The sequence below is a fragment of the Fringilla coelebs genome (assembly GCF_963513975.1).
Source record: "Fringilla coelebs genome assembly, chromosome: 1".
Taxonomy (NCBI): Eukaryota; Metazoa; Chordata; class Aves; order Passeriformes; family Fringillidae; genus Fringilla; species Fringilla coelebs.
In genome coordinates, this window is record NC_140028.1 from 3,256,539 (window position 1) to 3,272,492 (window position 15,954).

The 15,954-nt window shown below is 44.4% G+C and overlaps 1 protein-coding gene across 8 annotated transcripts in view; it reads left to right on the plus strand.

The window, feature by feature from the left end:
• The window catches only part of TSNARE1 (t-SNARE domain containing 1), a 456,292-nt gene that overhangs the window by 89,340 nt on the left and 350,998 nt on the right, over positions 1 to 15,954 (plus strand). For all 8 annotated transcript variants that reach the window (XM_084226302.1, XM_084226301.1, XM_084226304.1 and 5 more), the window contains one exon: positions 9,413 to 9,535. In XM_084226302.1, the coding sequence (XP_084082428.1) occupies positions 9,451 to 9,535 (85 nt within the window). In that variant the 5' untranslated portion in view covers positions 9,413 to 9,450. The remainder of the gene's footprint in view (positions 1 to 9,412; positions 9,536 to 15,954) is intronic.

Consider the following 15,954-nt stretch of genomic DNA (forward strand, 5'->3'; position numbering starts at 1 on the left):
CATTTGCCTAAGGCCAGCCTGTCTCTGGTGCAGGATTTGAAGCCTGTCTTCTGTTCTCTTGTGAGAAGATGTGAAGATAGGTAGATGTGGAAGGAGAGTCTGTTTATTGAAGTGGCAGCTGGGACTGACATGAAAGGAGGACAGCAAGCTTCCAGATTGCTTTCCTTGCCTCTGTTCTTTGTGTCTGATGTGCAGACACTGAAATGTGCAATGTGTGCAATGTGTGCAACGTGAAATGTGTGCAGACAACTTGCATCCACCCCTTCTAAACTCTGTTGCTTGTGGTTTCCTTCTGCTTTGTTTCGTGTCAGTCCATCAGATCTGAAGCCCTCTGACATCAACAGGAGGTCCTGAGTGAAGGCATCCAGAGCTTGCTGGGGTTGGAGGTGCCTTTTGATGGAAAGGAAAGGGTCTTTTCTACCTGATGGGAGCTCCTGTAGCTGCAAATCTTGGGGATGACTGAGTGATGAAAGAAGGGGTTGGACAGGAACTGTTCCTGTTGGCTTTGCGTGGTGCTGCTGAGCTGGGTGAAAGATGGGATTGAGCAAAGGCTGCAATCAGATGTGCTGAGAGCAGCCAGAGCTCTTGGTGTCATTGCAATTAGAGGCACAGTGAGCCAGCTGTCTCTGCTTGTGGCTCGGTGTATATCTCCATAAAATGTCATGGGTGTCTTATCTCGCTGCCTCTGACTTCGCAGCCTGTCCTGATCTTATCTGTTCCCGGGACAAAATGCTCTGCTCCTGGAGACATCTACAGTGGCAGCAGGGAGGAGAAATCAAATCCATTGGGAAGCAATCAGGCGCTTTCCTCAAATAAGGGCTTTGATGAGGAAGAACGCAAAAAGAGAATTTTTGTCATTCTTTCTGAGCAAATCTGGAGAAGAGCAGGAACAGCTCATTTCTGAGATAATCTCTGCTGGTTTTACTCTGCCTCTACTCCACGATGCCTCCGGGCCGTGGGCGTTCGCGTTGCTCTGTCGTGCGCTTCAGTGGAGGAGGGGAGACAAGAGCACAGTTCAAGGGATTGAGTCAGGCTGTTCACAGTCATTCGGTGATGTCACGCCAGTCAAGTACCACAGAAGTGTCTCTAGAAGCTTCTGGAAGGCTGTTTAATTTGTACAACATTATGGATATGATGCCCTGGGGGTTTTGTTGTTGTTGTTTTTTTGTTGTCGTATTTTGTGTCTTGTCAACCTAGGCTAGACAGTGAGGTCCTCAGGCTGTGGGGACAGAGATGACTTCATTCTCCAAGGACCTTCCATCAGCTTTAGAATTCAGTTGGGAAGCAAAGCCTGAGGAAATATTTGTACTGCTGCACTCCCAGCCCTGCTGCAGGCTGGGCATTGCTCTCGACCACCCTCCTGCCTGGCATTTCTGCAGCTCCTGAGCACTGCTCTCCTCTCCTTGCCTGCCCAAAGCCACCCAGGGACACGACACTAATATTGCAAACTCCACAAAAGATCCAGAAAGGAATAAATTACCTCAAAGGCCCAGGGTGAGAAAAAAGAAAGTCATCCCCTCCAGCTACTCTGATTGACCTCTGACAATTGTGTTATGAGGCACTTGGGGATTTGTGCAGTGACAACAACTCAAAGCTAAAACCATTGAGTAAAAACCCAACAAAACAAAACAAAACAAGGTGATCCAACAGCAGAGCTTGTTCATAAGTTCAGGTTCTGGGACAAAGAGGAAAGAGACATTTTTCCAGGTAAATTCCAGGTTTATTGAGTTCTGGTTTTAAGAATTGAGAAAAAAACCTAAGGAAAAAAGCTGAAAAGCAGCACATCCATGACATAAGTGACAGAGACAATCCTAAGCAGAAGGCTTTGCAAATATGCCCTCTGATCACATGACTTCAAAAAACTTTCATATTAACCAAGTTATTCCTGGCTGAAGATGTCCCTGCTCATTGCAGGAGGGTTGTTCTAGGCCTTTAAAAGGTTCCTTCCAAACCAAATTATTCTGTGAGCTTCTGGTACTCTGCCAACAGGAGAGCTCTGTTAGTTTTAGAGGCAGGGAAGTGGAGGCAGCTGTATGGAAAGCAAGGAAATACTGAGTATTCTTCCTTGTGGATCCTGTGTAAACAAAAATCTCCCAGTGAGAAATGAAAGGAGGTCAATCTGTGTAGTTCATCTGAGGCGAGGTTAAAAGGCAAAAGAGAGATCAAAGAGCAAAGTTCAAGAGTTCAGAAGACACAGCTCTCCCAACAGAGTGGCTGGGGATGGTCCTTCATTAGCTGGAGCCTCAGGGAGGCTCTTATGGAAAGAGTGGCCAGAGGCTCTAGGGGTTGATGATTCATGTGAAATTATCTGAAAGCTCTTTATGAAGGTCAGGCTGGTTGGTCAAAGGATTTTATCTGTTTGAAAAACCTCAGAAAAAAATATGTCTCAGGTGGGTCATCCAGAAATGGAGGTGCCATCATCATTAATGAGTTCAGAAGCCCCCAGTGAAGGCACTTCTCCATCAGCAAGGTGGGGTTAGAGCTGGGAATGGAGCACCTGGACAGGACAGAGAGGTGGGGCTGTGTGAACCCAATGAAGGTCAACAAGTGCAAGTTCCTGCCCCTGGGTCAGGACAATCCCAAACACAACCACAGGCTGGGCAGAGAGTGGATTGAGAGCAGCCCTGAGGAGAAGGATGTGGGGGTGCTGGTGGATGAGAAGCTCAATGTGACCCAGCAGTGGTGCTCTGGCAGCCCAGAAAGCCAAACCTGTCCTGGGCTGCATTGAAAGTAGGGTGGGCAGCAGGGGAGGGAGGGGATTCTGCCCCTCTGGTCTGCTCTGGTGAGACCCACCTGGAGCTCTGGGTCCTCAACATAAAAGAGATGTGGAGCTGCCTGAGTGAGTCCAGAGAAGGCCACAGAGAGGATCAGAGAGCTGGAGCAGCTCTGGAGAGAGGCTGAGAGAGCTGGGGCTGTTCAGCCTGGAGAAGAGAAGGCTCCAGGAAGATCTCAGAGCCCCTTCCAGTGCCTAAGGGGGCTCCAGGAGAGCTGGAGAGGGACTTTGGACAGGGGCTGAAGGGACAGGACAAGGAGTAATGGCTTCAAACTGAAAGAGAGCTGTCTAAGATTTAATATTAGGAGGAAATTCTATATTCAGAGTGTGGTGAGGCCCTGGCACAGGTTTTTGAGAGAATCTGTGGCTGCCCCATCCCTGGAAGTGCCCACAGCCAGGTTGGATTGGGCTTGGAGCCACTCCTCTGAGTGTGGTGGGATAGGCAAACTTGCTGAGCATTCACTGCCCCATCATTCAGGTCATCAATGAAGATGTTAAACAGGACTGGACCCAATATTGAGTGGTTTTACCACCTCCAGGATAGACCATTCTCCATGCTGTCTGTTCCCAGAGGTTCTCTATCCTTCCTCATAGGCTCTTCCAATGTCTCAGTTCATCTTTCCAGCTTTGGTTTAGATCCATTCCCTTGTCTTGCCCAAAAGGAATAGAAATGTTTTCCTCCCTGTCTCTTTGCAGCAGCCTTGCAGAATTGAAGGATTGATTCTTCCCATCAATCTTCACTTCTGTAGGAAAAGCAACCCCATTTATTAAATCTTTCCTATCAGGCTATGTTTTCTTGACCTGTTGTCATTCCCCGAGTTCCCTCCAGACTCTCTTCAGTCTCTGACAAAAAAAATCTTTGCAGCAGCTTGTTGCTTACAGCTGAGGAGCCACAGTGTGGGGTCAAGCAGAAGGTTTGCTTCCCTTGTTGAGAAGAGTGTAATCCTATTTACACAGCCCGTGTTACAGGAAATGTCACTGCAGATCTGTGTTCAGCTGGAAGCCTTTGGCATCCATCCATCCATCCATCCATCCATCCATCCATCCATCCATCCATCCATCCATCCATCCATCCATCCATCCATCCCCCTCTGCAGCACTGGCCAGCAGCTCCCCATCCCCTGTTGGTGCTCTCCTTTGCTCTGTCTAAATTCAGGCCCCTGCAGTTGACCTGGATTATGCAGAGCCTCATTTTCTTTGTTGAACATTACTTCTGGTTTGTTAAGATTGTTCTGGAGGCTGGAGCTGTCATCTGACTCCCCTGTTGGGTGCTGTGTGTGTGTTGGATGAGGATAATTCCTGTCCCATCACCCAGCTCACTGCTCAAAATGCACATGGAGAGAGCAGAGGTTGGTGGACACCACCCAGATTGTTCTTTGGGTATGGCAACAATCCACTGGGAGTGTTTAATGGTGGAAAGGAGTAGGTTTAGATTAAGTATTAGAAACAAATTCTTTACAGTGAGGGAGCTGAGGCCCTGGCACAGGTTGCCCAGAGAAGCTGTGGCTGCCCCATCCCTGGAATTGTTAAAGGCCAGGCTGGATGAGTCTTTGAGCAACCTGGTCCAGTGGAAGGGGTTTTGCCCATGGCAAGGGGTTGGAACTAGAGGATTTTAAGGGCCCTTCCAACAGTTCTGTGATTCCATGATTTTTCTAATAAAAAAAAAAAAAATCCCTGCAGCTTTGATCCGTTTCTTTGGCCATGCAAACAAGTGCCCATAACAGGTACCCACTGCCTGCTAACTTCTATAAAGAGCTGAAGTTTGATATGACTTCTTGCTAGCTGCATAGTGGTGTCAATTCTTTTTTTTACCATACTTTCAGTGGCTTTATTCCACTGTCTTTACAGGAAATTGGAAAAAAAACCAAAACTGGTTTGTTTGCAATTTTCTTACTCTTTTCTCCACCCATTTAGTAAATAGGCACAGGTAGGGCCTCCAGTCTGCCAGGAGGGCCATGAATGGCTCTGATGCTGTTTCAGGCATCACATGAGGAAAATTGCAGAATCCCACAGGTAGGAAAGAACATCTGAAGGTCATCTTGTCCAAGGGTCTTGGACGAGGATCCTTGACCCTCCTGAGAGCAGGGTCACTTGGAGCAGGTTTCTCAGGCACATGGTCTGTCAGGGCTTGAATATCCCCAAGTGCAGCCTGTGCTGATGTTTGATGACTCTCACCGTAAAAAAACCCACAAAATAAGTGAAAAAGACACTTCAACTCCAAAACAGGCAGGTTTTTTTTTTCTTTTTTGAAGTGGGATTTCCTGTATTCCAATCCCTCTTGCCTCTTGTCCTGTCACTGAACACCACCAGGAAGAGTCTGGCTCCATCACGTTTGCTTTCCATCAGATACTGAGACACCTTAATACCACCACATCCTTCTCTTCTCCAGGGTGAAGAGCCCCAGCTCCCTCAGCCTTTCCTCATCCCATCCTTTGACCATCTTTATGGTCCCTCAGTGGATTCTCTCCAATATGTCCACGTCTCTCCTTCTTTCCCACTTTTTTCCAGTATTGTCTGGAAAGAAATGTTCCAGCTCATGTCTTTCTCAGCCAATCTCAACTTTAAATATAAATAAATTGTACAAAGTGCTGTTGTGGTTGAATTCCAGCTGGAAAACAGGTTCCACACAGCCACTCCTTCACAGTCCCCAGCAGGTTGATGGAAATGAAGGGGATGAGTAAAAGTGAGAAAGCTTGTGGGTTTAAATAAGAACAGTTTAATGATTGAGATAGTACAATAATAATAATAATAGTAATAATAATAATAATAATAATAATAATATTAATAATAGTAACAATAATAATAACCTATTTCTTCTATGCTGAAATCTCACCTTTCATTCCCATCACTAATGCTGCCCACCCAGGTGTCTCTAAATGGAGACTGATGGGTGTAGAGCTCTTAAATTTAATTTTGCCTGCATGGTTTTTCTTGCCAATATCTTTCCCAGTCCAAGAGCTATGGACCAACTTTTTCCTTGAGATTCTACATCCTGCTATTCTAGTCAGGCATGATTGGCTTGTACAGGATATACAAAGCAAGTACTTGATTTCATTAAAATACAAATCCATGCCCCTTTTAGTCTGGCTTGGATGTGGTTATTTTTTTGTTTGTATTTCAGGTGATAAGGATAAAGCTGTGATAAAATGTTTTTTTCTTCTTTCTTATTCTTTTTTTTTTCTGTGTCTAGTAGGTTAGGAAATGCTTGTTCCAATTTGTACAAACTGCCTTCACAGTAAATTGGACAAGTTTCCCTGAGGAGCAGTAGACAAAAGACTTGGGAAGTGCCATGGGGATGGGGAGGGAAATGCTTTTATTGCCAATCAAATTAAAGGCATTTAGATCTGCTCTTAAATTTTCCTGTAAATATATTACTGTGGGGTAAGAATTTGGCTCCAGAGCTGTATGAATAAGGGATATTTCAATAGCTTGGTAGGATGGGCTGGGAGGTGGCTGCTGCTAAAAAGGTTTGGTTAAAGTACAACAAAATATTTCATTTTCAATTCTTTCTATTTTTCCTCCCTTACAAGGAGAAAAAGCTTTAAAATGGAAACACATCCTGAAAATGATAAATCAACATTAAACACTTGGAGTGCTCCAAAAGCCCCCCATCTCTCCCCCTTTCACACCACTCTGTTGGAGAAAAAATGGATGCATTCACTGTTTGCCAAAACAACACTTGCCCAGTTGTAATCAAGGCATTTTACAACAGGGTGGAGACTTTCACTCCATGTTTGTTGTCTGTGGCCTTGGGGAAGTCATGGCAAGAAATGTTTCCACTTGCTTATCTCTAAAGAGAGAGGGTGGCTCAGGAAAAATCTCTGTACAGAGCCTGTTTTCAAGCTCTTTGGTTGTCCCAAATCCTTGCAGTGGTCTTACACTGTGGGAGATAAAGACAATAATTCCTTATCTCTGCCCAAAGACTTTCTGGTAACTGTCTTCCATGTGCCCATATTTTCCCAGGAAAATTTTGGATCTTGGGTTGCATTTTGTGATGAAGGTTGTGCTGGTAGTTCTGAGCTCACCTGAGACCTGGGAGAGCTGAGCTTTGTTCCCAGGTCCATCACAGACTTCCCAACTGAATCTTCAGCTGAATCTTGTAGGTTTTAGTGGTTGTGATCAAGAATTTCCACCAAGGCACCACGGAATCACAGAATGGTTTGGGTAGGAAGGGACATTAAAGATCCTCTTGTTCCAGCCCCCTGCCATGGGCAGGGACACCTCCCACTATCCCAGGTCGCTCCAAGCCTTGTCCAACCTTGCCTTGGACACTTGCAGGGATGGGAGAGCCACAGCTTCTCTGGAAAACCTCTTCCAGGGCCTCACCACCCTCTGAATATAGAGTTTTATCCAAATATCCAATCTAAACCTACTCTCTTTCAGTTCAAAGCCATTACTCTTTGTCCTATCACTCCATGCCCTACAAAAAGTCCCTCTCCACCTCTCTTGCAGGCCCTCCTGAGCTAATGGAAGTTGCTCTAAGGTTTCCTGGGAGAAAGTAAAATTGTAGGGTGTATTTCCACGGAGCTCATGGTTTTGCAGTTTTGCACAGATTGTTTTGCTGTTGAGTGTCTTGGTTTGCAAGTTTGCCCCTTGCTTCCTCTTGTTTGCTGCATTTTCTGTCTCCTTGAAGCCACTCCAACAGACACCCTCACCTTTTCTCTGGCTGCTCAGGCTCTCACAGCTCAGCTTCCACAAGTTTGGGCTGAAGGCTGTTTCCCTAAAATGAAGGATTTCTGCCCCAGGGGCACCTGCAGCCTGAGGTGCCAATTATGTGTGTACGTGGTACACTGAGGCTGGCAGGGGAAGCTGCACTCTGGATTTTCTCCACTTTTAATGGATTTAACTCTCAACCATTGCTCTGTCAAGGCAGTTGCATTTTCATCCTCTTTCATGTGTCTGACCCAATTAAGGGAGGATGGTGAGTGATTTCTTTTGGTCCTGGAGTTCTGCTGTCTGGTGAATCTCAGCGCTGATTTTTTTTTTCTTTTTTTTTTTTTTTTTTTTTTTTTTTTTTGCTTGGTTTTGAAACTGTGAAAGAAAAAAAAAAAAAGAGAGAATGAAGTACAACAGGTGCCTGAGGCCATCAGGCTGTTCCCAGTACAGTGCAGAACTGGGATTTTCTGCTGCTTTGCTTTGCATGGAGGACAAACCAAAAGAACAGCTGCAAGTGTCAGTATCAGTGCACCCCAAAAGAGACTTTTCCTGAGATATCTGTCAATTAGGACATCATGTGACACTTGGTCATGTGCCACAGAAAGGGGAGACCACTGCCAGTTCTCTGTCAGAGGAAAAATGGCTGGTCCAGAACATGAGAAATTTGAATATCCAAGCCCAGAATGAAGCATCACAGCTCATGTCATCCAGCCTAACACCCCAACATCTTTCTCAGTACAAGGAAGACGTGGAACAGTTGGAGCAGGACCAGAAGAAGCCACAAAATGGTCAGAGAGATTAACCAGCTGTGCTGTGAAGAAAGGCTGTACAGCTGGGGTTGTTCAGCCTGGAGAGGAGAAGGCTCTGGGGGTTCCTTAGTGAGGCCTTTCAATACTTAGTGTAAGAAACATAAGGACAGACTTTTTAGCAGCACCTGTAGTGATAGGATAATGGTTTTAAATAAGAAAAAGAGTACATACAGAGTAGTTATAATGAAGAATTTCAGTTTATGGTAAGGTGAGTAAAACACTAGGCCAGGATGCCCCATCACTAGGAATATTTCAGGCCAAGGAGGTTGGACTAGATGACCTTTAAGGGTCCCTGCCAAGCCAAACCTTTCTGATTTTGCCATTACACCAAATGTGTTGCTATTCTTGCAGGATTGTAACTTTTTTTTTGTGGTAGAAACACCAGTCTGGGGTGATTCTTTTCACAGCCTTGGAGTAAGAAAGCGGCAGCTGGGTTTGGTCCTGTATGATCTCCCAGCTCATGCAGCAGCTTTATCTCCTCTCTTCCTTTGCTGCCATCATCTCCATGCCTTTGAGCTGAACTATTTTGATACCAAAGCCCTGGATGCTGTTGAAATGCTGGAGGATGTCTGGGTGAGGCAATTCTATGGATGAGGAAGAAGTTTTCTTCCTATGACTGCTGCATTTATTTCATACTGCTGCTGCTACCTCAGGCCTTGCAGATTTTTAATTATTTTTTTTTTTTTTTAAGCATTATTTTTTTAACCAGCAAGGCAAAATAAATCTGGCTCCAATATTTCTGCTGGAGGCCCAGGAGCTTATAACAGCAAACTGTCTCTTTTGAGAGCCCATCAGGACTGCAGTGTGATGGATAAACTCCAGCCAGCTGTGTACTGGTATAGTTCCAGAAGACAGCATCACCTTTTTTTTGGTCGAATGCTTCCAGCTCTGGATCTCAAAGCACTTTGGGAACAGCAAGGAATTAAAATTTGCCCTTTATCAGTGGAGAAAATGAGACACAGGGAGGTCAAATGACTTGCTTGCCCTCAAAACCATTTCTAGTCCAGAACACCTGGATTTTAGTGCTTTCAATTTTTTTGCAGGTGGGCATCCTGAAGTTTGAAGCTTGCCCTGTGTCTTTTATTTTCCTTGTGAGTCCTCCTTTTTTCTTAGGCTACTGGGGTTTAACTGACTTTTAACGGGGCTGTGCCTGTCCTGTTGTTCTGTTTTTTAGGTTTGAAGTGCAATCCAGCATCCATCACTATCCAGAAAATGTCTTATGGATCCATTGATGGGAGTGGATTTGGGAGCAGGAACCCATTTGGAGGCCCTTCCAGACAAGGCTATCAACCTCTAGGTGAAGTATTGATCCCCTGCTCCAATTTATTCCACCTGGTTCCCTGAGGGCTGAAGTTTGACTTGCTCAGGTTCACTGTGGCTGCTGTGTAAATATCACACCCTCCCCAGGGGCCATTCCTGACACTGATTTTCAAAGGTGAAACCCAAACTTTTGCAGTTTGATTTGCATGACTGAGGCCTGACATCTTACCGTGCTCAGAATTTGAGGCTGTGGCGTGGGAGAGCTGCACTGATGAAAGTTTTGGAGGAATTTTGGGGAACCAGATGGAGAAATGCAGAATATTCCCTAAAGTGGCTTGTGTCTTTTGTCATCTCCCCATCACCTTTACAAGAAGTTTGTCTCAATGGTTGTTCTCAGGCTGGCAGATGGAGGGAGTGGATGAGACGATGTACAAAATGCAGTGGGCTGTGCTTTCCCAGAGGATAATTTTGCTGTGGAAGCTGCTTGAATTTGGGAAACATGCTTGGATGTGGCAAACAGGATCAAAAACTCACTCAGGAAATGCTGAAACCTTAAACAGTGGCTTGAAAATGGCTGTGGATTTTCTCTTTGTGTCAGTTTTTTAAGCAGAGGCCAGACCAGCTCTAGGGCTGATCTGGGCTTATCTACTCTGGCTTTGAACAAGTCTTTTCATCTGGAACACATCCTTCATTTTGTTCCTGGATCTGGCTTGCTCTGGTAACATGGCAAAGGGCTCTCTTTTCCTTTTTTCACCAGGGAAGAATGTCACCACTCTCTCCACTTGCCTTTGATTTCAATATTCACTAACACATCCTGATTTGGTGTTCATGTTTTGAGGATTGCAAATGTTCTTCGGGAAACAATTTTTTTTTTTTTTTTTTTGTTTCACAAATAGTGGTTCTCCCTCGATGGAAAAAAATATATATTAAAAAAAAAAAAAAGAAGACAAAAAACAGGGGTTTCTCTTGGGTTTCTCTCTTCTTAGAAATTTGGGTTTAATTATTTTTTCTTTGAATAGGAAGAAGGTATTGAAGTAAGTACAAGTTGTCTGTTCAGTTGTAAATAGTGATTTTTAGGCTATTCTGCAAGGCAAAATTAAAAGCATAAAAGCAAGAAAGAATGGGATACTTGGGCACAATCAAAGAACCGTAAGAAAAGAGAATTGAGATGTGGATTATACAAAAAACAGATCTCAATGCATTGTAGCTTAGATTTAAAAAATTTAAAAAAGAATATTTATTGCACTGTATGAAAGAACCCCTGTTTTTAATGCAAGCTCACAGAATAACTCAAGACACTTGAAATCTCTAAATATTTGAAGAGATCCCTCATTGTGCCCAGCTTTCCCATGGCTTGGCCTTTGGAGCTGTGATGCTGAAGCCACCCTCAGTGGATGGCAAAGAGGAACTGGTGTGGAAAATTCAGTTATTTTGAAACTGCCATGGTGTGTTGGCTGCCCAGCAGAGCCTGGATTATGCTCTGGGTTATGGCTTAGACTTGAGTGCTGGTTTCCCCTCCAGGCTTGCACACATCCTGTCTGGTGGCATTGATACATCTCCAGGGTCCTCCAGCATGGAATTTCCCAGCCAGCCAAAATTGGTTGGTCCCTTAGCTAAGCATCCCTATGGAAAAGATTGGTCAAGGCTCCTTGGAGAACTTTCCTTTCTGGGTGTCTCAGTCAGAGGTGGGTTCATTCAGCCTTGAGAAAAGAAGGTTTAGGAGAGACCTTTTCATTGTGCTCCAGCATTTAAAGGGTGGCCACAAATGGCATGAAGACTCTCTTTTAACATGGCAAAGATGTGGAGTGCAAGTTACTCCTGGGGAGATTATCAGAGACCCAGACAACAGGAAGATGTTTTACAATGAGAACAATCAGCCTTTAGAATAACCTCCCCAGAGAAGTGGTGGACTCCAGAATGTTGGGCAATTTTAAAGTTCATCTGGATGGAGTGCTGGGCCATCTTGTCCAGGCTGTGCTTTTGCCAAGAGAGGTTGGATCAGATGATCCTTGAGGTGCCTTTCCAACTTGGCATTCTATGATTCTGTTCTGTGCTCGTCTGAACCTGTGTCCCTTTGCCACAGAAGATGGACACATTGGATGCCTTCTGTCACAGCATCCCCAAATATTCCAATAATTAAGTGCCAGGAGAGGGTAATGCAGCACTAATTATCTGCCTCCTGCTTCTGGACAATGGATGGCTGGCTTGCTAAGAAAAATTGCCTTTTGTATTAGATCATGGTGTGGCTGGAACAAAGGAGCATGGCCTTCCCACCAGCATTTGTGTCTCTGCTCTCAGCAGGGACAGACCTTAATGGGAATGTTCTGTATGTGCTTTAAATCTCTCCCTCTCTTTGTAGATAATAAATAAATAAAACCAGGTATCCCTGATGGTAAAATGTCCAACGGTGGTCCGGTGGTGATATTCAATATCCAACACAAAACCCTGAGATACAGCAGCAATAAAGGTGTTGGGGGTGGAACTGCTTCATCTGTAACACAGAGAGCAAAAAAAGAGGGTTCAGGTTTAGTCTGGTTTTGTTTAATGAGGGGTGATACTGCCATGGGGGTTTCCTCTGTGCTTATGCATCTGTTTGCCTTGGCTCTGTTTCTTCCATGCTCAATCCAAATGTGCAGCCAGGATGGGGAAGTTTAATTACTTGAAGGTGATCCCCTTGGCTCTGGGCTGATGTGATGATGGATGGGCTCACAGCCCATCCTCAGGCCATGTGGAGGTTAATGTTGCTGACCAACCTAATTAGGGAGATCCACAAACTCCATCTGCAGAGTTTGGGGAGGATCCTAAGGCAGTGTTTTCAGAAACTTGATTTGCCCTGGGCACTTTGGTGCTGGAAGACTTTAGTTCAGACTCTGGTTTTGATGGTGGATGTCCAGGATTTCTTGGGGAAAACAAAAACAAGTATTTTTTTCATTGTTATTATTTATTTTTTTTAATATTGGCAGGTTTAAGGAGGAGGGAGAGAGTAGCTCAGCAGAACTCAGATGTTCTGTGGCCTTAACCAAGGAGCACCCTGAGGTGTCACAAGCAGGATCGCCAGGATCACCTGGAGCAGAGCCCTTTGGGAGTTGGGTTGTCCCACAGCCACTGAGGGACAGCCAGGAGTGGCAGGTGGAGGCATCAGCCATGTCCCTGCTTTGCAGCTGGGACTTACAACCTCCTCCAGCAACATCTGCTTCTCACATCCTCATTCTGATCCCCAAAATCATTGTAAATCCAAGTGTTCCCCTGTTTTCTGGTAGGAGCCTCTCTGGGCTTCATCTGGGCATTGGTGTTGCATGGACAAATTAGAAAACAGGTAGTAGAAAGTTATTGTTTTGTTTTGTTTTTTGTTTTTAAATTTAAACCTGAGAAATGGAAAAGATTGACTTCAAAAATACTATTTTTAAAGTAATGTGACATGTCTAAGATAAACAGAGAGCAAACACTGTACAGCAGTAGGGAACTCTGGAGCCTACTGTGTGCAACCTGCACTCTCTACCATGCTCAACCTACCTTCCCAAAACCATCTTTTTGAGGGGAAAATGAACAAAACCTGCCTTACACAAGGAGACATATAGGTCAGGAAATTTAAATGGCTTGGATTAAAATGCCACAAGACAGAAAATTTTTAACACTGCTTTTATTAACCTTACTGTAACCTGGACATTAAATGCCAGCTCTGAAAAGGGAAGGTTAATTTCATATTCCAGCAGTGCATCGCTTCCAGGTGAGCTCAAGGGACTGCTGGGTCAGTGCTTAATTTGGCTTTTTCTTCATTTAGACCATTTCCCCCTCAGTTTCTCCTGAAGATTTTGTGTGGGACTCTGGCCAGGGTTGTACTCAAGATATATCACATGCGAGTCTTTCTCCTGGTTGGATAAAGTTGGTTATCTTGTCCCTGAACAAAATGAGATTGGTCCCTGCAAGTTGTCCTTGGCAGTGTTCTCTGGGTGTAAATCACCTAATTATCATTTCAATACTTAGCAATTGTTAAATGATTTTTTTCTAACATTTTTTTTTTTTCTTGGAATCTGGTCAATGATTTTTTTTGCCCTCCCATCTCTGCCACTCACCTGCCTCTGTGCTGCACCAACCAGCCCTTGGGTGGAAAATCATGTGCCAGAGCTGGCAGTGCTGTCACTGACCTGTCATGGAATTGTTCAGGTGGGAAAAGCCCTCTGAGATCCTCAAGTCCAGCCATAACCCAGCACTGCCAGGTCTACCACTAAACCAAGTCCCCAAAATCTCAACATCTTGTAAATCCTGCAGGGATGGGGACTCAGCCACTTCCCTGGGCAGCCTGCTCCAGGGCTTGACAGCCCTTTCAGTGAAGAGTTTTTCCCAAATAACCAATATTCCTTACAGATGAACCACCCTTCTGTCCTCTCCAATCCTATTTTCCTTTATTTCTAGCAGTTCAGGAAAGTGATTTGTCTTTAAAAACACACCATGAAGTTCATGGTTGCCTTCAAGTTTGGCAGAGTCACAGAGCTCCTGTGCTCCATGGCAGGGAGATGTTCAGATGATGGTGACCCCTTTGGTGGGGTGGGGGTGGCAGAAACTCTGTTTTCTGGGCAAAACTCACTCAAAAGCTTGGGTACAAACATCCAGTTCTTGGAGATCTTAGCAATGATTTAATGAATTAATAAGACTAAACTTAAGAAAACATATTAAAGAATAATGAACAACACGCTTCATAGCTAAAGGAATTGCCAGGAGAATTTACTTTCAAACACAAATTGACTTTGAAACTGTTTGTTTTGAAAACCTCTGCCCTATCCCTTTTGGCACTTTTAACATTATAATGAATGTTTTGCCATAATTTCAGTATTTCAGGAATTGGAAGTGGTTATGCATTTATTTCTAGAACTAGCAAAACCAGAAAAGACCATTGGAATAAATAAGTATTTTAATGAAATATGTGAGGGTGATCTGACAACTTCTTAGCAGGGAAAAATAAAAGCAACAAAACCAACAAACCAATACAAAAACCTCTTGGGTAAAAATAAGTTTGTTTTTTTTCTTTACCAATTTTATTTGCTAGTCTTGATTATCCAAAGCAATTTTAATGCAAACATATAAAACTCATGCTGGCGGTCCCAGTCTTTGACAGAAAATCAGAAATCAAAGACACTCACCTTTCCTTAGGCATTTCAGCTGGAAATGCATTTAAATATCAGAACAGCTCAGAACAGCTTGCTTCATTTTCCACTCAATTACAGTGGAATTAGAAGTAGTTTAAGAAGATCCTCTGCCCAGAGCTGGCTTGTTGTGTGCTAGAGGTGCCTTGGTAGGGAAAGCCAAACAGAATTAATGTTGCTGGTGGAAACTGTCCAGTGGAAAGTGTCCCTGCCCATTGCAGATGTTTGGAACCAGATGTTTTTTAAGGTCCTTTCCAGCCCAGGCCATTCTGTGATTCTGATTCCATGGATGTGCTTTCCCAGTGTGTGCCCAGACCTGGGGCTGCCCTCCTGGGATGTTTTTCCACATGGGTGTACTTTCCTAAAGGAGAAGAGACTGCCTTGTGCTTTAGTTTCAGCTCCTGAAGTGAATATAGCCCAATGTCTTTTCCCTTCTGGCTGCTCTTTCAAAAGCTTTTCTTGGTCTTGCAGGCAGAGGAAAGAAAAGTTTTATTAATAAAATAAAACTCAGCTACTGGCTTATTCAAACTTTGTACCAGCTCTTGTTTGAGTTGTTCAGACCTGGACAAGACATCAGTGATTTTAAAATGAAAGAGAGAAGGTTTAGATGAGATGTTAGGAAGGAATTCTTCCCTGTGAGGGTGGTCAGACCCTGGCACAGGGTGCCCAGAGAAGCTGTGGATGCCCCTCTCTGGAAGTGTTCCAGGCCAGATTGGATGGGGCTTGGAGCAGCCTGGGAAGGTGGAAGGTGTCCCTGCCCATGACAGGAACTGGATGATCTTTCAGGTCCCTTCCAGCCCAAACCATTCTTCATTTCTGTGATTCTCTGATCAATGCTTCCAAGATTTTTTAATTCTGTAGGTTGAATCCAATTGTGTGGTTTTGAAACTTCCTCAATTTCTCAAGAGCACTTCTCTGGCCAGGAGAGCAGAGTGCCCCTCCAACGAGCCATAAGGGAGTGCTTGGCTCTGTTATGAAATTGATGTAAGTGCTGCAAGTATTCCTCAACATTTTCTACACCATTGGGCTTCCACCCTGTGCTTTGCATCCTTTTCTTTCCATCCTGGCACTACCCAATGCTCGGATAGGATCTGCAGCCTGTTTTTCTTGATCTGTGTCTGCAAAAAAGTCCACCTGAAACAAGATACAGCTGAAATTGAGCAGTGGGATTGCTGCATGACCTTGTATGAACATCTGTCCATGTTTGCTGAATGGGGATCTGTGGGAAATAGGATGAGGCTGGAGCAACTCTTCTGCAGCTCTTTGATTTTCCATCAGAGCTGTCTCTGCCTGCACATCCCAGTGCTCCCCAGTG